At 33.4% G+C, this 23,183-nt stretch overlaps 1 protein-coding gene and 1 long non-coding RNA gene across 3 annotated transcripts; one reads left to right on the top strand and one right to left on the bottom strand.

Annotated features, from left to right (window-relative positions):
* Window positions 1–687: 687 nt before the first annotated feature.
* Window positions 688–9,086, bottom strand: LOC110644989 (sulfhydryl oxidase 2). The gene is made up of 11 exons (XM_021797975.2): window positions 8,650–9,086; window positions 7,237–7,261; window positions 7,055–7,147; window positions 5,863–6,044; window positions 4,296–4,365; window positions 4,126–4,194; window positions 3,683–3,756; window positions 3,455–3,596; window positions 2,661–2,701; window positions 1,629–1,775; window positions 688–1,546 (listed from the first exon to the last, which is right to left on the bottom strand). The coding sequence occupies exons 1-11, from the start codon at window positions 8,871–8,873 to the stop codon at window positions 1,066–1,068; spliced, it is 1,548 nt and encodes a 515-aa protein (XP_021653667.2). The 5' UTR covers window positions 8,874–9,086; the 3' UTR covers window positions 688–1,065.
* A 6,775-nt stretch (window positions 9,087–15,861) lies between these two features.
* Window positions 15,862–18,054, top strand: LOC110644996 (uncharacterized). 2 transcript variants are annotated; one of them, XR_009145609.1, is made up of 3 exons: window positions 15,876–16,865; window positions 17,013–17,501; window positions 17,819–18,054. It is a non-coding gene; the product is annotated as an uncharacterized LOC110644996 (long non-coding RNA). The 2 variants fall into 2 exon arrangements; XR_002492920.2 differs by lacking the exon at window positions 17,819–18,054 and having other exon boundaries at window positions 15,862–16,865; window positions 17,013–17,698.
* Window positions 18,055–23,183: the final 5,129 nt, after the last annotated feature.

Here is a 23,183-nt window from a genome sequence, read left to right as displayed (position 1 = left end):
CAAATAAATATGAGGGGTTACTAGGTTAAATTCAAAACTGTTGTAGTTCGCTCAGTGAAAGAATGTATAACTACTAAGGGCAGCAAATTTTGGAAGAAGAAAAGGAAACCCGGTTTTCAGAGCTAAAGAAAATGGCAGATGTTTCTCATGCTTTACAGAAGAAGTATGATGATCTGTTTATTGCAAGTAAGTGCACCAGAAATGACAGTGCAATCTTGGGATGCCGAGAGAAATCAACACGAGAGGATCATCTTTTTTGCGAAAAGACTTAAAGAGGTAAAAGAGAAGCTACCCGATGCATTTATGGAGAGAGAATCATGGCGATTAATGTTTAAAAGCTTACCAGAAAATCATAAATAAAGCCAAGATCTATATGAAGAGAAACTGAATAAAACAATCCATTTGTCAAAGATCATACAGACATCGTCAGCATCTTTTTCTGATCAAATTTGAAATTGATCTTTCTCCAAACAATGAATCTTGCAATACCAGCAGATTGTAAAGGCATGAGCAAACTGAACCAATATGTGATGATTTTTTAAACTGAGCGTCTCCCACCACTGAAGCTTCAAATCCGGTTGGATGAAGCAAATTAAATAGCAGCAACACTCTTAAAATAGAACTATAGGCAAGCATTCTATTAATAAATACATACAAAAATTGGATCCATGCAGTGCACAGAAGATATATAAGAAGTATACAAAATGAAAAGGGCAAGAAAAATTCTTTTCCAAAATTACAAATATGACATTAATCTATACAATCCAAAGCATATGTTGAGAAGGAAAATTTTGAAAAGAGGGTACAGAAGAGGACCTCAAAGCAGGTCAGTGATTATGTAATCTGGATTCCTATCAGAGCCTGATTTCACTCGACTAAGCAGCTTAATGGCTGTGTATGGTTTGGTCCTTCTAACTATCTGACTTCCGGCTTCCTCCTCGGCAAATAAGAAAAAAAATTTACCTTAACTATTAAAATCTCTTTTTTCTCTCTCTTTCTTTTTTCTTTCCTTTTTCTGTTATAACTCATTATAATTTTTGAAAAAGCGCACTGCCCTCCTAAATATCATATGTTCTTTAAAGAGTGTAGTTGGTGGTAATACTTCTGACTCTTCTGTTGTGAACGCCAATAACAAGCAAGTGCTCCAAATGCACAGCTAGCAAGAGCAATTGCCAATGCAGCCCCTACTGGCACAACTACTGCATTTGTTGAGGCCACCAAATCTTCAATAGTCCCGTCAATCGCTTCACTCCCAAGAAGATCCTTGTCCTTGTACAGAGATGCAAGTGCTTTTCCATAATAATTAGTTAAGAACTTGTATACCTCGTCCATATCCCAATCAATCTGATTGGTTCCATCATTTCTCCGGCCATGAGAGAGATAACACGAAGAGCATAGCTGCTTTGGAGGCCAAATAATCTTTGGGAACTTAGGGTCACCAGTTCCAAGAGATGCTTCTTCCTTCATTAATCTCTCATTTACCATATTATGTGCATTCCACAACCAAAGGGCAAAGTCACGAGATGTGTTGAAAGGACTTCTGACGCTGTATTTAGAACCCACAGACCACAGTTAGCTGAAAGAAGCTTGGAGGGCTTAAAACTGAACTCTTAATCTCTTGCTTTTACCTTGAACACATATGATAGAAATGTTGGCGACACTCCTCACAAATAAAAAAATTGTGGATAAAATCACATACAGCAGTGAAGGCAAACTGGCTCTCTGCATCCTCAATTCTTACAGACAATGAATGCACAAGAACCCATAATCCACAACTGCATATAAATAGACAAATCAATAAGATATTTAATTAAACATTAATGACTTGATGAGTGCAAGCAAAGCTTGTAGGGCTTTTAAAAAAAAATAAGGGGCATTTCGGTTAGACTTGAGAGAAAAGACTACTAAAGATGCCAAGTTTGGGGAAAATTTGCAATGGTATTGTTATTGTAAACCTATACAAGTATCAGAAATACAACCCTTGATCTTAGAAACCAAAACTAACAAGAATGCACTGCACACGTGAGACTACAATTTGACAAGAAAAGAACAAAGGCAAAAGCAGCCTCCCCCCCTTTCTCTGATATTTTTAGAATTAGTCTTATGGAAGCAAGAAAAAGAAACCACAGCTTGTGAATATAAGCAAAAAGATTGGCACCATTGGCATCTATGATGTTACACACCACTACTAACAATCACAATCACAGCCATGACAGCACTCAGGCCACCATGTCACTATATGATGGCTTTTACTTATCACTGACCATGCTGCCACCACCTTTAATAATCTCAAATTGAGATTACCATTCAATCATTGTCATGCAAATCAACTTTGTTCATTAAAGAATGTTCCCAGAACTGAACTGATCACTCAGCCCCCTTGTTGTGCCATGTCAAGTGATGGCATAATGGACTTGATTACCGCAGAACAAGACCAAATATAATCACTTTATTAGCTCTATACAGCCTCTTCAAGCACCTTTAATTGGTGAGCTCAAAAATAGACTAGAAGGAACTTTCCAAATGGCATGACAAAAAAACTGGTAAACCAGATCAGACTTGAAACAAATGCAACTTGCCATGCCTGAATTATATAGTCATTGCGCATGCACTTGCTGTGCCAAGCAAGTCAATAATGAATGAAAAAAATAAATCATTACCTAAAGCCCCTAGTATCGTTCTTGCTACCACGGCAAAACATCTGAAAAAGAACACACAAAGCTTTTTTAAAGTATGTCAAGAAAATAGTGCTTATGAATGGTGAAGTAAACAAATAGAGAGCCATAGATAAATTCACAGCAGATATAAATTTCATCTTAGCTACCAAAATAAAATAGATAAAAATAAATATCCTTTTTAAGATATATAAATCGTACTCTTTTTTTTTTTGAGGTGAATCATACATTTTCTATTTGATTGATGAATAAATGGGACAGATGAATCGTAACACAATTACAGTTTTGTTATGAAAAAAAAAAATTACGAAAGCAGCATCAGAAACTTCGATAAAAATAAGCTTCAATGCATTGTCATCATATGGAAGAATGGGCACTTGGCATTGGCAAGCTATGAATTCAATCACTGATTTATCAAAGGTTTTGGAAATATTAAGCAGCTACCTTCAAAATTTATAAATTGAATAAACTAGTATAATGTTTCATGTCCCACTCCTTTACAGATAGTTGAGAGAGAAAGTGAGAGAGAGAGAGAAAGAAACATGCCTCAGAGTGAAAAAAAAAAAAAAATTGCAAGGACATTAACAGTGATAACATCAATTACTGTAAGTGCTTCAAAAAATAAATTGCAATTATAGTATCTGGAAAATGGAATTATATTCATTCATTAGATCTACTAATTCAATATCACAATAGCTTATCAACATATCAAAACTATAAGCAAAGCACTGCCAACATGAAAGAATAGAGGAAAAAATGAAAAAAAAAAAAGCACATACCCAATATCCCAAAGGAACTTCCTTCCCACAAATCTGGAAATGCCCCAGCACACTCTTGCCATTGCTAACAATTTCTTGTTTTTCATTTGGTGGGCACAAGTCATCAAAGTTTACTAGCACTTCTGCACTTCCCTTCCGGCACCTAATACCAATGGTCTAGAGTAAATCAATGAAGTAATCACCACAATATGTATAGCAAAGCTTCATTTAAAAAAAGTTTGTCTTTGCCTTTTGGAAGGATGATGTGCCACTAAAAGCTGAAGGAATTTAATAAGTGAAGCCCGAGTTTCTGATCTTATCATCTGCAGAACAGCCAAATAAACCATAGGTAGAAAAAGAAGCAAAAGATGCACAACATTCACAGGCAAACACACAATACATACTCAACTCAACTCAACTCAACTAAGCCTTTATCCCAAAAATTTGGGGTCGGCTATATGGATTCGCTTTCTCCACTCTAAACGATTTTGGGTTAAATCCTCAGAAATGCGTAATGCTTCTAAGTCATGTTGTACTACCCTCCTCCAAGTCAATTTAAGTCTACCCCTTTTTTTCTTTCTATCCTCTAACCTAATGTGCTCTACTTGTCTAACTGGAGCTTCCGTGTGTCTACGCTTCACATGACCAAACCAAACACACAATACATAACCATAATAAATGAATATGTCTACCTTGAGTTCAAATATAATTTCAAAAGCAATGGTCGTTGCCTCCTCAACATCATAGACAGCACGTGCAATCTTGAATAAATCATGAACCAAACAAGTTAACATCTATAATTAGATAAAACAATTCTTATTTGAAATTACAAAGAAAATTTTGAGCCAGGCTGACAGAAAACCTCTCCAGGGTCTGATATATTTGATGGAAGATGCTCATTTTCAAACTTCTCATCATCCAAATTATATGAGCTGTACACAATCATAAAAAGCAGAAGTAGGATAATGACTGAAGGTAACATGCAGTATTGCAGAATCAATGAAATATAAATTGCCATTATAAACCACTAACAATGAGATTTCATAACTGAAAACAATAGGCACATTTATAAAAAAAAAAAAAGAAAAGAAATAACAAAAGATCTTTCTCACAGTGTTTTATTTTTATTTGTCAGTTTAAAACTTGAAAATGCATCATTATTACATTTAGCAACAACCTAGAAGCAGTGCGTCTTCCTTCGGATAGATACTGGAACACCAGATGACTACTTCTTCATTTAGTATGATCTAAATGTTTGATATTGACCGGCTTAAAACTTATTGATGCTATCATAAAACTGTACGCATACAGGTAAGCAGATATTGTAAGTGAATCCAAAATATAGCATTCTTCTGAATCATGCAAAGCCAAGAACAAAAGCTTTCAGACTTCTAACTTTTCTGATTATTATTTACATTACAAAACTACAACAAGAACAAAGTACGCCTTCTAACAACAAAGGGAAAAAAAAAAAAAAGACAAATATTATTGCACAAAACATTAGAAATACTTTTTAATAAATGAAACACAATATATCAAATAACTTACTGTCTTCAGATTTGCTTGTTTTGGGTAGTTGATTAAAAATATATCTTTCATAGAATTTATCATATTTTTGTCCACAGGTAGATAAACTATGATTGTTTACTGAAAAAGAGGATTACTAATGAGCCAGTATCCTAATCACAAGGATACAAAACAAATGCTAATGATTTTATTTATTATTGCTGTATAATTGCAAACTTTACTGCTTTTGAAACATTGGGAAACCAACCAATCTCAAACTGAGTTAAGAAGATCCTGTAAAGTTTGACTCAACAAGATGGCAGATGTTCAAAAATCAATTGACTTTTCAAATAGGTGTGCAATATTTGGAATGAATGCCACATAAAAGATGGTGTTTTGTGTAGAAGCTGACTAACTTGGTGCAAATCCAGGTTTTTTTTTAAGAAAAGAGTATCCCATGCCACTTCTGAAGCGCACATGTTAACTAACAAAAGAATCCTTACACACCAGAAACATACATGGAAAAAAAGAACCCTTCATTAAAAAGTTTTAAATGAATGAGGATTTTTTTCAACAATCCCTAACTTGGTTCATCAGAAATTAATGAATCAATGGCCTTGAGGCATTATCTTATTAGTTATGGTATTGACTGTAGCGAGGATAGATTCTAATTTCAAATCTTTTCCAAACAAAGGGGAAAAAGTTAGTAAGCTAATGGTGAACCAAAACCAAACTGCAGAAGAACATGAGAACTGTTTACAAATGTCAAAGGCAAAGGGCACCAAAACTGAGAACTTGTGACAATGTTTTGTTAGCACAATGTCAAGAAAGTCCAACATCAAATATAGTTTTGAGCTAAAGATGCAGTAAATTACAATTTAAAGATCACAACAAAACAAGACATGGTCAGTAATACCTCATACCTGCCTAATTGCTTATTGATCCAATTAAGCAAATGTTCAGCTGTTCGTCCATCATCGATTACACGAATTACACTTTTCTCTTGTTTGGGTTTCCAACCACCAGATACAAATTTGGCAGGTGGACCCCAGAATAGCATGGGATAATGAGTCACGGAAAATCTATCACAAAGTTCATTATTTATCTGTGCTGCCAAACAAGTTCAAAAGGGATAAATCACTAAGCCATGCTTTAAGCAAATAGAATTAAGTGTTTTAACGTAATTAAACAGCATATAAATTTAGAAGAAGAATTATCAATAGAGAGCTAATAGCATGACAACTGCTAGAATCCTTGCACTAATGTGAATAACTACAAGTTTACAACCCCCTCACTCACTTTGCCAACAATTTATAACAATTAAAGATTATGTTATATATATACACACAGTAATATTACTATATTTTTGGTCATTTAATTGCCCTAAGGCCTCATTATGGCTGTTTACCAAAACAACTGAACCGCTCAATCTGACAACCAAACCAACCAAGTTTAATGATTTAACAATTTGTTGGTTGGTATTGGGTTGTAAAAATACTTAACCAGAGTGATCATGGTTTTACATTTAAAAACTGAGAAACCAAACTGACCCAGGCATTTTCGTACTTCTAATTTGAAATATTTAAGTTTTTAATCCAAACAACACATATTTATGAATAGTTTAAGCCAACACAATGTGTTGGACCATGGGCTCTAAGTTCAGTATAATATGCTGACAAAGCCACTACTCCACATAGAGATGAAATTCCCACATAAGGTAGCAGTCAATTTAAAATACTGCTGATGATGAGGAGTATACTATCCCATAGGAACAAGAGAACAAGAATTATACATTGTGTGTTATGTATCGAACATGGATATCTAGGTATTTCAAAATGAAAGGTATTCCATATAACTAAATATGCGTATGGGCTTTCACGATTTCTATTTTGATTTGATTCTGTAAAGGTATAAAACTTTCCAAAACTATTTTCAGGTCAACGGGGAAATGGGAAACTTACTATCAGTATCAAGCTAGAAAACCCAATTCAACCTTTCAAAGAAACTAGTAAATTTTTGGTCCATGAAAAAATAAAAAAGAAGAGAGAAAACTACAAAAGAGTAGAAGTACACCACAGCATATATGAAAAGAAATCAAGAAGACAGTCTACATACCTTCAATGCACAATCCACCCTTGTCATCAATACAATACCAGGATGCACTGCATCAGGTCCATTGAAAAGCCTTGCAACTTTTTCATAATGGGGCTGCACGTTATAAGCTCGAAGACCAAAAACAATAAGGAAACACACACGTACACATAGAAATGCTAGAGTCAAAATATTCCATGTAATACCTTATAATTTCTGCAAGCAGGGCACCTGATAAAAAAAATGAAAATGAAAAAGAAATTGCGGAGAGAATATAATGTCATATAAATTACAAATATTGACACAAAAAAGGCATCAACAATACATGTAGCAAGTAGCATATAGAAAATAAATATAATGGTCATTACACATACACCGAGGCATCCTACTTCATGAGCAGAATGAAGATATTTTACAAACAGCCAGCTTCTGTCATTTTATTGACTTTCTACCATGCAAAATCTAGAACTATTACGTTTGAATCATACTCATAACACATGGCATCTTACAAACCATATGTCAACTTTTTAGTATAGAAAAAACTCAATGACTATAAAGTTCTTATCTCATTTTCACAACAAATATGTTATCAACTCTAAAACAATGAGGAATGATGATTTTATAAAAACAGACCATGTTAGCAGCGTTCATGATGGACACGGGTCTTTTACAACATGTAAACAAATAATTGATAGAAGTGAGTTTGAATGGTGAAGCAGGGGATAAAATTAAATTTCCCTAGAATCTATGAACATTTTGAACAATCATGCCACCATACACATCCTATGCTACACATATAACAACAAGAAGGAAGCAATTAATTAAATCACTAGATTTTATTGACAGAGAAAATCTAATTTTTATTCATTGCGTCAATTCACATTTCTCTTCAAATATTTTTCTCCTTTTTCGAAACTTTCCACACAATAATCTACTAACAATATCGAGTAAACTAAAAAAAAATCTCAAAATCCAGGGTCATCGCGTTTCAATTTTTGTCAAACTACCTGATTTCAAACTGAGCACCAGACTCGCATTGTGAGATAAGCACAAAATATCGATCAAACTCAACTCGCACTAGGCAACTTTAAGTAAGGGTCTTTTCATTGCAATCTTTTTAATTTGACGTGAAAACAATCATTGCGTTGAAGACTAGATGATCAAACTAATGAATAAACCTCTCCACAAAAATTTGAGAGAGAGTTCAATAGCTGATCGGTTTATGAAAATCATGACTATTAAAAAAAAACCTGTACAGCCATACAGTAGTCCTTCATGGAATCCAAAAAACATATACACTCTCTACGATTTTACTGAGAATAAACACTAATGCATGAAGGTTGAAAACAAAATAATAATTCTTCATCCACATAATAAATGACTAAACAAATAAATTTCAAGTCTTAGTTACCACCCACATGCCAATTCACCAGAATGATCGACATGATCTTTTTCAATGAACTCATGGAGTTCCCTAACAGTTTCACTACTACACCAAAAAAAAAAAAAACTCCAGTTCTATAGCAAAAGAGGGAAATTTATACAAAAAATCAGCGTCAAGCATATTTTAACAAATTCACATAACAAATAGTTATTCTTTTCAGAGTTAGAGAAGTAACCAGCGGGCGAAGAATTCGACAATGGCAAAAGTAGCAGAAGTGTCTCTAAGAACTGCATCGAAGTTGGTGATGTTAAAATCGATGGCATAATCTGCCTTCACGGCGTTGTCGTTGCTTAATTCTCGAAGGATCGAACGGGATCCCGGAAGAAACGACGCCGCTTTAGAGCTCAGCAACAAAAGCAAATTAACAATCAGAATCAAACGCATCTGAGACATGGGCATTAAATTTTAAGCAAAAGGAAGGAAGAAAGAGATCGAATTTTATGTCCTGTTTTGCTATTTATTTTGAAAATAGAAAAACTTTTGTAGTTTTTATCAACTTTAAGAAGACGAATGAGGGATCTGATGCTAGCGTTAGAGGTGGCTGAGCTCAATGCAAAGATGGTGGTAGTGACAGTGGCGGGTAGGTGGAAAGGTGCGGGTCAAAATTCCGGCAGAGCGAGTGCTTTCACGTGCTTTCGCTGCGTTAAGTGCATGCGCCGGTTTGGTTCTGAAACCAATAGAATCGTAAAAACTTTGTCACAAAATTAAAATCAAACCGAATTGAAATACTAAAGGTAAAATTGTAAACCAACCGAGCCAAGTTTTAAGCGCACAAATTTAATTTGTTTAAATTTTTTCAAATTAACTCGATTCATTTAGAAAATAAATTAAATATCATAAGCTTAAAATTGGGCTGTTTACCTTGAGTAATTTGCAAACAAATCCACTTATTTATAATTTTAAAGAGTTTTAAGTCAATGACTATAAAGTTTAAAATTATATAAATTTAATTAGATTTAATATAACAAGTTAAAACTTAGAGAGTTTCTATCATAATTTTTTTTACTAAAGTAAATTTTACTTTGTTAATAATTAAATGAATTGATAAGTATGATGAAAAAAAAAAGCAAATTAAAAACAAAATAATCATTGAAGATAATTAAAACAAATTACTTTAGTTAATGGAGATAACTTGCAAGCCCATTTACAAGCCAACTCATAAACTTATCAAATAAGTCAATTCATGAATTTTAATAAATTTAAAATTAATAAACTCGAGATTGAATATTTTATTAGAGGAGCATAAAATTTAGTCTCAAGCTCTTTAAAAAATATCTACTGAGCTTTTGTCAAGCTAAACCTCTAATAGCTTGTGAATAATTTAATTCATTTACAGCCTTAGATAGATAAGAAATTGAACTGAATTAAATTGATTCAATTTGATTTATCAATTTGTGTATGAAACCTAAGATTGCATTTACACAAAATGATATTGTTCTCACTTTCCCTACTCAGTTCCCTATGCCTCATCCGCCTAATGACAATTTAATCAAACAAATTCAATCAAACAACAATATGAATAATCAAGTTCAAGCAGAATCTGTTATACCACGTTGATTTGGAATGAGGTATTTGGGCTATTCTCAAGCTTTCTTTCTCATTTGGCTTAGGCCATTTCTTTCTCATTCTTTCAATTTTTCTCCTTTGGGGAGAATTGTGAAAATCAATCTCATCTCCCTAACCATTGAAGACACTCAAGCTCCCTTTTTGTCACGACCCAATCTATGGGCCGAACCGGCACTAGGACCTAGGCCAGCCTAAAGCCCCCGAAGCCCGTAGTAAGGCTAACTATTCCTCGACCCAACTCTAAGACCCATTTGGGCTCAATTTCAAGAATTCAATCGGACAGAGTCCGGCCATAAAGTAGACCTTTCAACGGGGAGTTTTTGACTCACCCAACCTGTAAACACAATATATAATCAATTGGGGAGCTCAGCTCACTCTTTACATACTCAATGTCATAAAAATAAATGGGAGCTCAGCTCCCTTATCCAGTCCATCAAACATGCATATAATAATACGTTTACAGGTCCAACATGATAATTATATTACAGACCCAAATCAAATAAATATTTCTAACACATGCGGAAATTCTAGGAGTTAATAAAATTACACAAACATTTATAAACAACCTACGAAGGAGAAAAGTAGGTTAACTACAACAAAAATCATTCTGTAGCCTGAAAAATAATGAACAGGAGTGAGCATTCGACACAGAGAGTAAAATATCAATTTTAACCATAATCTCTATAACTATCTAAAGCTAATGCACCCTGTAGAGTGAAATGCAACATCAGCAATATTTTTACATCATAACAGTAAAAAGGTAATTTGGAGCACTCACACACCCGATAATGTCAAACAATACATATATGGGAACTGATCCCCTATACAGCTCTCTTAATCCAACCTGTGCCAGCGAAGAACTCAGCTCCGACTTTCACTTAATAATCAAATTGGGGTCCTAGCGAAGAACTCAAGCCGTGTCTAACCCGAAGAACCAAGTCCTAGCGAAGATGTCATCACACAGCCCCTCATTGGCCCATCTAAACAGTCATCGATCACAATATATAAAATTACAGTTTAGTCCTTATAATTGATCCTTTTTGCAAAAACTATCCAAATAAACTCTAAAAATTCTAAAACTTTGTCCCGATGCCCTTAGCAATATTACTAGGCTAATGCAAAAAGAATCATAATTTTTTGAGCTATCACGAATATTTTATAGATTTTTAATCCCATTTAAGCACTAGAAAATTACGAAAAAGCAAGATTCGGGTTTGCCTATGCTGATTCCGATCTCGGAAACGCGCTCGGGGCGTCTGAAAACAGTGGGGGAGCCAAAATCCCGATCCAATTCCAAGACTTTTTCGGTAGCCAGTCTGTCTTGCCGAAAATTCACAAACTAGGATAACTGTCGAATTTCCGCAAATTGAAGGTACCTACACGAAGCCCACAACACGGGGGTTAGTATAAAATTTTTACGGAATTTTCTAAGCTCATTTAATGTTCGAAAAAACACTGCGAAGTTTCGTAGGACCCTTCGAAAAATAGTGTCGAAAAATTTTGAAATTTATATTTCTGCGAAGCTCTCGACGAAGCGCTCTGGTACTCTCAGTTTTCTCGTGGGGTTCACGGTTTGCCAGAAATCTAGCCCCAAAATCAAAATGGGCTAAAACTTTCCGGACAAAAATTAGACAAACCGCTCGATGGATTTTGGTGTTCTTAGTGTCTATGGAAAGCTCTCGAGGTGTAGATGGTGTTTGATACAAGACCCGGCCCAATTGGTGGGCGGATTGGCCGAATTTTGGCCGGGAAGCCTAAACGTCACGCGCTCGCAGAGGGAGCTTCGAGCGTCGTTTTCGGCCGCTTGGAAGGCCGATCGGCGATTGAGAGGCGTTGGGGGGTGCGCCGACGAGGTAGGGAGGCGGCGGCGCGGCCTGGGGGTGAGGGAGGATAGAGAAAACGGGAGAGAGAGGAGGAGGGACGGAACGCGCGGGGGAAGGGAAGAAAAGAAGAATAAGGCCGGTTCGATTCGATTGTTCCGATCCAGTCCGGTTCTATTCGGTCGGTCCGATTCAAGATACAAAATTTTAAATTTTTACTCTCCTTGGGACCGAAAACGAGGCCCAAAAATTCTAAAAAAATTCTAGAAAACTCAGAAAAATTCTTAAACTCTAAATATATTTTTAGTTTTGCCACGTGATCTTTACATTAATTTTTAAAAATCATCAAAGTTTTATATTTTCGGGAAATCAAACCCGATTTCGAAAATTCGAGAAATTTCAAATAATTTCCTAAAATTTAAATAAAATAAAAATATTAATATTACTCACAAAATAAAAAAAATTTAAAATTTTGAAGTGTTACACTTTTATTTGATCTTCATTGTGAGAGTTAGAAGAAGTAGTTTCCATATGGGTGAATTGAGAATGTGTGTTGAGTTGTGTTGATGAATATGAATATACTCATGTTATATAAACGAGTTAAGCTTTCTTTAGACTTTGCAAGTTGGGATTGTAAATTGCAGTTTTAAGGATAAAAACGTGATGTAGCTTAGTGATGTTGTGGTTCCAGCAGATAACATAGCTTGGCCATGTTCTATAAGGGATCACACGGTATGATTATGTGAAGTGTTGCATAGCTGTGTAGTGTGTTGCATGGCTGTGTGATAAGTTAGTTGGCCATGTGATATCATGGCGGGCCGTGTGGTGGGAGCTCAGGAATTCCCAATATATTATTATACACTCTGGTTGTGTAAACTAATCTAATTACTCCACTAAGGAAAGTGACATTTATTTTTCTTGGCATGTTAAAATTCAATTTTCTTTAAATGAATGATTCAAGAATCATAGGAAGATAATTATTATTAATAAGAATTGTTTGAGAGAAGGGGAGGAGTTTAAGCTAGAATACAGGGCTTGGCTTGGTTGGTATTAATAAATTATGACCTATTCGTGTTAATCCTAAAATTTGATGGACTTTTTCTTTGTGATTGTGTTTCTTTGGTTATTAAGAAAGGGAATTTTTACTGTACAAGTGTATTGTACAAGTAAAAATATTAAAATAGAGTGGCATTTAGGTAAATTAGGGAAAGAGGGTAAGTTATGGTCATCTTACAGAAGACGCTAATTAAAATAGTGTATGAAGGATAAAAATACTAATCAAAGTAGTGTTCAGAGAAAAAAAAAATGAAAAACACAGAGACGCTATTTTAAGTAGCGTCTTAAAAATAAAACGTTATTTAACTAACGTCTAGGGATTAATAGTGTTTTTTAGCAAAATGCTAATAATAGTAGTGTTTTTGCATCGTACATATGTTCAAATTTCATGCAATAGTTTTAGCACCAAAACGCCATTCAAAATGGCGTCCCCCTTGATCACTACATAACATTTAACTAAAATTTATTTAATATTATTAATATAATTAATGCATAAAATATGTTTTGTTTTAGATAAAAAATAATAATGTATATAATATTTGAACCATGCTATTGAGAAATTTCTTATTTTATTTTTTAAAACATGTTAATTTTGTATTTTCAAAAATACATTACTTTTATAGATTAAAAATATTAAAGTATAAAATTTTAACCGTATTTGTTAACGAAAATATATAATGTAATTTTTTTAAAAATATGTTAGTTTTATAAATAAAAAAAAGTATAAAATTTTAACTGTATTTATTAATGAAAATTTATATTGTAATTATTTTAAAAAAATATTAATTTTATAGATTTAAAAATGTTAAATGTTGAACGTATAGTGGTACTGTGCAATTTAAATTATCAGAAAATGGTACCAATAAACTAAATTACGGGAGAGTATGCAGAACTTTAGCTTAATTAACATTCTGAGGCTACACCCATATATGCAGATATAAAAATTTATATTAATTTATGCACGTAAAAAAATTAAAATTGTGAAATTATATTAAAAAATTAAAATTGTGAAATTATATTTTCACAAAATATTGGTAATATAAAAAAATAAGAAATTAAATAAAATTTGCTGCTTTAATATTCACATAATATAATGTAAAAAAATTAGAAATTAAATAATTTTTTTCCTTTAAAATATTAAAATTTAAGTTATATGAGAAAAAAAATGGTAAACAAAATTTATTATCCTCAATTAAATTAATTTGCATGTGATATTAATTTTTATTCTTATTATAATTATGGATAATTTATTTTGTTGATAGCAAATAATAAATTTAAGTATTAAAAGAAATTAAATTATTATTTATTATGTGTGAGCATCTATAACAATATAAAATTTAGATATTGTAATTAATTTTCACTTAGTATCAAATTAAGTTATCAAAAATTTGTGTAAAATCAAATTGCAATTTCTTATAAAATTTATAGTTTTTAATAAAGTGTAAGTTGCATCGTGTGTTATACAGTCATTAGTTTTAATAAGTTAGTTTTATTGAAAATAAAAGAGTAATTAAAACTAATGATTATATAACACACGATGCAATCCACACTTCATTAAAAACTATAAATTTTATAAGAGATTGCAATTTAATTTCATACAAAGTTTTAAAAACTTAATTTGATACTAAGTGAAAATCAATTATAATATCTAAATTTTATGTTATTATAGATGCTCAAACATAATAAATAATAATTTAATTTCTTTTAATACTTAAATTTATTATTTGCTATCAACAAAATAAATTATTCATAATTATAATAAGAATAAAAATTAATATCACATGTAAATTAATTTAATTGAGGATAATAAATTTTGTTTACCATTTTTTTTGTCTGGTATGACTTAAATTTTAATATTTTAAAGAAAAAAATTTATTTAATTTCTAATTTTTTGTACATTATATTATATGAATATTAAAGCAATAAATTTTATTTAATTTCTTATTTTTTTTTGTATATTACCAATATTTTGTGAAAATATAATTTCAAAAATTTTTTTTATGTGTACAAATTAATACAAACTTTTATGCTTGCATATATGGGTGTGGCTTTAGGATATTAATTAAGCTAGCGTTTCTCCAGTAATTTAGTTTATTGGTACCATTTTTTAATAATTTAAATTGCACAATACTACTATACGTTCAATATTTAATATTTTTAAATTTATAAAATTAATATTTTTTTAAATAATTATAATATAAATTTTCATTAATAAATCCGGCTAAAATTTTATATTTTAATTTCTTTTTTTAATTTATAAAACTAAAATATTTTTTAAAAAATACATTACATATTTTTGTTAATAAATACGGTTAAAATTTTATACTTTAATATTTTTAATCTATAAAATTAATGTATTTTTAAAAATACAAAATTAACATATTTTACAAAATAAAACAAGATGGTTTAAATATTATATGCATTATTATTTTTTCTCTAAAACAAAAATATATTTTACACATTAATTATATTAATAATATTAAATAAATTTAAGTTAAATATTGTATACCGGTAAGGGAAGACGCCATTATGGATGACGTTTTGTTGTCAAAACTATTATATGGAATTTGAACGTGTGTACGATATAAAAATATTATTATTATTAGTATTTTGATAAAAAATACTATTAATTCTCATATACTAATTAAAATAATATATTATTTTCAAAATGCCACGTAAAATAATATCTCTATATATTTCATATTTTTTTTTCTTAGACACTACTTTAATTAGTATTTTTATCCTTCATATACTATTTTAATTAGCATATTCTATGAGTTAACCATAACTCACCCCTTCATAATTTGCATAAATGTTATCTTATTATGATATTTTTACTTGTACAGTAAAAAATCCTTAAGAAAGAGAGGCAATTGGTTATGTTGTTTTAATTTTCTCTTTCAACTGAACAATATAGTAATTAATTATGGAATCATAAAATTAATTGTTATCAAATGTTAATGATCCATTAATTTCCCCTGCCTTAGGGTAGGGAAAGACGCCGCTCGTCCAACCTAGAGTGCGAGTCGCTCTCCCCCATCTAGGCTTGGGAGTAAATAAAGTTTTAGTTGGTTTTGATTTCTGCAGTACTTTTGTAGCAAAGAGAGAGTTTTTAATTGATTTGTGCAATGGCTTTGGTTTGTTGGAGCTGCACCATTTGTTGATGTTGGTGGCCTTCATCCTCTTGAAGGGTTATTTGCATGTGTGGTGGTGAGCATCTCAGGTTGTTGAGTTAGGCTTATTTGGTAGTTGCTATAAGAGACTGAGAGGCCATTAGCTATACCCTTACCTCCTTCGGTGGCTATCGATTATGATAGTGTTTGATGTGTCCTAAATTCCAACGACCAGTTGGGTTAATGTTTATAGGTGGTGGTTTTTTGGTTTGCAAGCAAGTTTCTTATTTGATTAGAAAACTTTCCTTCTTCGGCCTTCTAGTGTTCTGCTTCAACTCCAGCTGCGATAAGACTCGGCAATGCTTTTAGGGCTCTTGGTGGTTTCGACTTCGTTCTTCTTGGGGTTTGATTTATGAGTTTCAATTTCTCGTATGTGTTGGGCTCAAACTTCATTGCCTTTCTGTTGGTATTGTCGGACTTGATGTACTTCTATCCTTTAGCCCTTGTTAATGCAATGATGCAATTAAAAAAAAAAAGGTTTGCATAATTATCTTAAAGCCCAGAAATCTTTTGTATGAAAACTGGTCAATTTCAAGAAACCCAACCCAATATCAAAGCGGTGTCGCTTTCTGCTGTTGGTTGGCGGGCTATCGATCATTGGTCATCACCTTCTGTCCCCAAATCTACACTTCTGAAATGATCAATCGCAACTAAAATCGATACGCCAGCTCGAATATTTGATTTTAGGATTCATTCCGATCAACAGGCAATATCCCCCGAAGGCTTTGAGATTTTATTCATTTTCTATCAAATCTTCGATTCAAATTGTCTACAAGGTGCTCTAATTGACCCATTTCCTTCTTATTTTTGTTCCTGTTTTGCCAATATGTGGAAGTTCAACATGATTCCTTGTTTTAATTCTGTAATTAGCGTTAAATGGAGATATTTGGATTAATGTGTTTCTTGATTTTTGTTTCTTTCAGGACTTTAAGAGAGGCGTTGTATCTGTTCGAGAAATAATCCATTATGAAGTTATTAGAATACAGTACCCTTGAAAGGTAATTTTTTAATTGCTACTTTGGCAATCGAATTGCCCTTGAGAGGAATTAGCCTTTTTTTTTTTTTTTTAAATAATTAGGTGAATGTTCCATCAGGGAGATTTGTGAACCTCAGCCTGTGACTAGTCTTAGATGGGATTACATTTGAATTTGATTTTGATATATTGTGTTGTATTCTGTTTATTATCCCCAGCATAAATGAGTTCTTAAGCAATTTAAATCTTGGAGAACGTACAATCAAGGGATGCCTTGAAGCTTACTCATGCAATTACCAATTTGCAACTTAATTATCAAGTTTTGGAAATTTTATTTTGGATGAAAAATGTGATTTTTCCTCCCTCGTGTTCTGTTAAGGTAAACATTCTGGAACAGACAAAAAACTTTCTATCAGTTTGGAGCACGAGGAAACATAATGTAATGCATACTTTCTTTGCTGTCGTTGCTAGTGAGCCATTATGGATTTATTCTTTAAATAGAGCTACCTTTCTTTTTTCCTCAGTTTTGATACTATTCTATTTTTGTGCTTAGCATATGAGAAATCCAAATCTAATGTAAAATTTTTATATTTGAATAACTTGAATTAATATGAAAACAACATCTACCTTTAAGTATTTTTTTTTTAATGTTACCATCAAAATTTATTTTATTATTTGAAGAACAAAACAAGAATAGAATTCCTGAAATAGGATGTCTATATGATATCTATTTCTATTGCCATTCCATTTCTACAGGAAACCAAACATGTCCTAAAAGCATTGGTATTTTGGATAAACTTTATCCATCTGTGTTTGTATGGTGAGCGCTAGTGGATGTGTCCACGTGTCTTGCATTTTTGTCTTGTGCGACTGCAGGAGTTGAGCTATGTATGCAACAATGATCTTGCTTAGGATTCATTTGTTTTGCAAGAGTTATATTCCATGCTGTAGACGGTGAACTGCAAGATTTCTCATATCTAGGTTCTTTAATTTTTTTTTTGGGGGTGGGGGGTTGGGGGGGGAGGAGAGGGTTGGGGGCGGAGCGGAAATGATTGGCTTTGGTAATCATTTTCTCCTCAGATCCTTGATTATCTTGGGAAAACTTCAGACATGGACTCATCCTCACCAGCTGATTACTTATTAAGCAGATCCAAGTGGTTACCGGTTGCCTTGTTGTGTAGACAGGTTTGGGGATTGTTTAGCTGTTTGTGATTTCTATGACTGGTTTTCCATTGTGCTCATTCCAGCCGAAAGACACTGAGTTATCTTACACTCTGTCACATGTATCCAGATTATGACTTCAGGTAACAATGTACTTTTTGTTGCATCTTTTATTTCACTGATGGTGAAAGGAGGATTATGGGTAATGCCATTGTCAGCTTCTTGTGCAACATGGCATCCCACTATATAATCCTCTTTAAAATGCAATGGGAGCGTTGTCGAAAGGTTTGACAGACAGCTCACGGAAACAGTTGCTCTAGGAGGAGCTGAGAGTTCAAGTCTCTCCATTTCCCAAATCTAATCTGGGCCATTAATGTGGTTTGCATTTAAAAAAAATATATATATAACTCAACTCAACTCAACTAAGCCTTTATCCCAAAAATTTGGGGTCGGCTATATGGATTCGCTTTTTACACTTTGAACGATTTTGGGTTAAATCCTCAGAAATGTGTAATGCTTCTAAGTCATGTTGTACTACTCTCCTCCAAATCAATTTAGGTCTACCCCTTTTTTCCTTTCTATCCTCTAACCACCTAATGTGCTCTACTTGTCTAACTGGAGCCTCCGTATGTCTACGCTTCACATGACTAAACCACCTCAATCTCCCTTCTCTCAACTTATCTTCAATTGGCACCACTCCTACCTTTTCTCTAATACTTTCATTACGGACTTTATCTAGTCTAGTATGGCCACTCATCCACCTTAACATTCTCATCACTGCAACTCTGATCTTAGATGCATACGACTCTTTCAGTGCCCAACACTCACTACCATATAACATAGCCGGTCGTATGGCTGTACGGTAAAATTTTCCTTTTAATTTATTGGGAATCTTACGATCACATAAAACTCCCGTGGCACGTCTCCACTTCAACCATCCGGCTTTAATCATATGACTAACATCCTCCTCACATCCCCCATCTACTTGAACGACTGAGCCTAGATATTTAAAGTGATTACTTTGGGACAGTACCACTCAATTCAAACTAACTTCTTCCCTATCACCAGTTTGGCCTTCACTGAACTTGCAATGCATGTATTCTGTCTTCGTTCTACTTAACTTAAAACTCTTTGACTCTAGAGTACTTCTCCAAAGTTCTAGCTTCTTATTGACTCCTTGTGTCTCATCTATCAGAACAATATCATCTGCAAACATCATGCACCAAGGAATACTCTCTTGTATATGTTTCGTCAGTTCATCTAAAACTAATGTGAAAAGGTAAGGGCTTATGGCTGATCCTTGGTGTAATCCAATTGAGATCGGAAAATCTCGTGTCCCCTCCCATTGTGCGCACAATAGTAGTTGCTCCTTTATACATATCTTTCAATACTTGTATGTACCTAATAGATACCCTCTTTTGTTCTAACACATTCCATAAGACCTCTCTTGGAACACTATCATAAGCCTTCTCCAAATCAATAAAAACCATGTGTAGATCTTTCTTCCCATCTCTATATTTCTCCATCAAGCTTCTAATGAGAAAGATCGCTTCCATAGTAACGACCGGGCATGAAACCAAATTGATTGAGAGAGATAGAAGTATCATGACGTAGTCGATGCTCCACAACTCTCTCCCACAACTTCATAGTATGGCTCATGAGTTTAATTCCCCTATAGTTTGAGCAACTCTGTATGTCTAAAATATATATATATATATATATATCTCAGTTTGTTTCAGATTTGAACTATAAGGGAATTATTACATGGATGCCTTTAATGCATATATTTTGTTGTGCTTTCCTTTTATTATGATGTTGCCATGCATCTTTGTGAGTTGCAGTGCCATGAAAGCCCGCCAGTTCTTTACAGAGGAAAACTGGGACACTTTTAAGCAGATTTTGGATATATACTTGTTTGAGGCGTCAAAGGTATTAACTAATTGCTTTTCATTCATGTGTATAGAGCAATGCAAGTCCCCTCCTTCCCAAAATAAAAAAAAAAAAGGAAGAAAGAGAAGAAGAGATATTAGGGTTAGGTGTTATATTATTATTTTTGTTTTGGCTAATTGCATTTCTTCTTGGCTAGGGGAAGAAATTAGCTGACTGCATTTGCATTTTATTATATGATTTAAATCACATCTACTAAACTTCTTGTCCTCAGTAACCACTAATTCTCTCTCTCTCTCTCTCTCTCTCTCTCTCTCTCTCTCTCTCTCTCTTTCTCTTTATTTTTTTTTTGTTTTTTAAATACTATATAATCTAATCTCTCATCATTACTTGTCAGTTGTTACCATATATCAGAGTTGTTTTACCATTTTCTTTATATAGAGCGGTGACCTTATCTAAAGCGTAGGATTTCTGGTTGATTCTTGTGTGAATAGGTGATTGGAACGAAACCCTAGTTTACAATGTTGAAATGGTAACTGGTGTTGAGGTAGGTAATTGCATGAGTTGTAAAGAAATGATTGCTTATGTTTCCATATTATATGCTTATGTTTCCATATTATATGCGTATGTTAGGCATCAGCCTAACTCAGTCTCTGGAATACAGAGATTGTGAAAGAATTAGAGAATAGAGTAAATGAGAAGAGAAAAGAGATTGGATGAGAAGAGAAATAGAACTTGAGAGAGAAGTAATCTGTTATTGACTTATTGATGAGTAGAAGAATAAATGAATACAGCTGAGAATCTCTCTTTATAAACAGAAGCATAACTGCCTCATAACCACCTCTCAACAACTAACTGAATTCAGTCAAACCAGCTGACTCTCCTAAAAATATTTCCCTCCAAAATACTCCTTTATCTGACCCTATTGCTATTTCTCCTCTTCCTTCTATAGTATGTAGGGGTGTGCAAATGGTCGGTTCGGTTCCGAACCGAACCGAACCGAACCGAACCGATAAAACCGAAAATCGAAAATAAAAAATTTTAAAACCGAACCGAACCGATAAATATCGATTCGGTTTTAAACCGATCAAACCGAAATTTATAAAATTTCATATTTTTAACATTAAATCTAAATAATAAAAACATAAAAACAAAAAAAATTAGAAATCAAAACTCAAAAATCTTAAGGTTCGGTTCGGTTTTCTTTGATTTCGGTTCGATTCGATTCGGTTCGATTCAATTTGGTTCGATTTTTTTTATTTCCTATATATATTAATAATTTCGGTTCGGTTCGGTTTTTTTGATTTTTTTATGAAAATAACCGAACCGAACTGATTAATCCGAAATTATCAAAATTATAAACCGAACCGAACCGATTAAATTTTAAAACCGAACCGATTGAACCGAATTAATCGGTTCGGTTCGGTTTTTCGGTTTAAACCGAAAACTGCACACCCCTAATAGTATGTAACAGTGTGAGAGAGATGTGTTGCAGCATCTGGTTTCCTTATTTTTTTGTTGAGATATCAAGCCCAAATGTGTGGCTTTGTCATTTCAGATGCCGTGACTTCATTTTTTCCCTATTCATTGTAGGAATAGATGAAGGAAAATGAGGGTGATTCCTTGCTGGTAACCTCATTCAAGGCTTTGGACGAGGTGAGCATACTTAAAGACATGAGGGCAACTTGTATAAAGAGACAACATTATGATATATTGTTGTGCAGGTTGTAAAACTAGCAGAATGCGAAATTTACAGCTACAATGCAGACCCATTTCTAGAAAAAGGAGCAATGTGAGTATTCATATTATCTTCATGATCTCACATAAGCCGTCAGTGGTAACACCCATCTCTAAGACCCCCATCCCGCGAGGCCCCCCCCCCCCCCCCTCCAACCCACACACACACACACACTCCCAAAAAAAGAAAAAAATGTTGGTGGGGAAAACTAAGAGTTATAACTTTCGCATTTTTTCTATAGCCAGTCTTTCAATTTCTTTTTCTACAATAGGAAACTAAAGCGCGTTGTGCGCTTCCATTTCTGTTGTCTAAGGTGGGTTATTGTGATTTTGTTGTGATGTAGACACATATGATGAGCTGTTAGTTGAATTGATTGTAACAGAGAGTGAGTGGCACATAAAATGTATAAATACATTGTTATTGAACATGTACAATCATCAATTGAATAGAATGACTGAATTTTTCTTCCTACTCTATTTCTTTCTTTCTTCTTCTATCTCAACTCTTTCCTTCCTCTTCTTCTCCTTCTTCTTCTTCCCTTTCCCTGTTTCCATGCTAGGTTATGGCTTTGCCATAACAATTTGTATCAAGCAGCTTTGATCAAGGGAAATTCTCCTTCTTCTTCTATAATTTCTTCTTTCTCTCTCTCTTCCTCACCCCCCTTCTCTCTGAATCTCTCCCTCTTTCCTCTAAATCTTCTCCCTTTCTCTGATTTCTTGGGTGCAAACTCTCTAATCTGGATTCTTGTGAATTCATATATCTTCCTACTATTTTCAATTCCTTCTTTCCATTAAATTTCATCCGTTCTTTCCATTTTTCTTTACACAAATCCCTGCTTTTATCACCACTCAAATTGCAAAAATTTACGGCAGAAGACCCCAAATTTCAGAATCTTGGAGAGGAGTGACATTCTTTAAAATGTAATTGTCTGATTCTTATGAGGGAAATTGTTGAAGGTTTGTATGATTCAAGAAGACTTAATAAAACATGGAGGGTTTGTGGGAGAATTAAATACCTTTCTTTAAGAATTGGAAGCTGGACAACTTCTGATGAGCAAAACATGGAGGGAGTTTTCGATTTCTTGAGGGAAATTGTAGTAGAATCGGGACAATTGTTAGAGCCTATTCCAGAATTTTATTTTGAAGAAAAGATTTCAGAATCTCTTGAGCAAATTGATGTGGTTCAAAGTATTGAACCTACAAGCAATTAGCCATTGGGAATTCAAGAGGGTAAGGATATTTTCTTAACTTTCTATTCTGCCAAAATGATTAAGAGTGATTCTATAGCGTTAGGGTCTTCTTATGTTCATGAAAGTGATAAAGAAAAGAAACAAAT

Source organism: Hevea brasiliensis, chromosome 17 (genome assembly GCF_030052815.1).
Source record: "Hevea brasiliensis isolate MT/VB/25A 57/8 chromosome 17, ASM3005281v1, whole genome shotgun sequence".
In the NCBI taxonomy this organism is placed as follows: domain Eukaryota; kingdom Viridiplantae; phylum Streptophyta; class Magnoliopsida; order Malpighiales; family Euphorbiaceae; genus Hevea; species Hevea brasiliensis.
This window is presented reverse-complemented; position numbering and strand designations above follow the sequence as displayed.

Coding starts and splice junctions, on each gene's coding strand:
- LOC110644989 (XM_021797975.2), bottom strand. CDS start 8,873: ATGCCCATGTCTCAGATGCGTTTGATTCTGATTGTTAATTTGCTTTTG. Junction 7,262..8,649: donor GTCGAATTCTTCGCCCGCTG/GTTACTTCTCTA, acceptor TTTTTTTATCAG/GTGCCCTGCTTGCAGAAATT. Junction 3,757..4,125: donor AAATTATATTTGAACTCAAG/GTAGACATATTC, acceptor GCTGTTCTGCAG/ATGATAAGATCAGAAACTCG.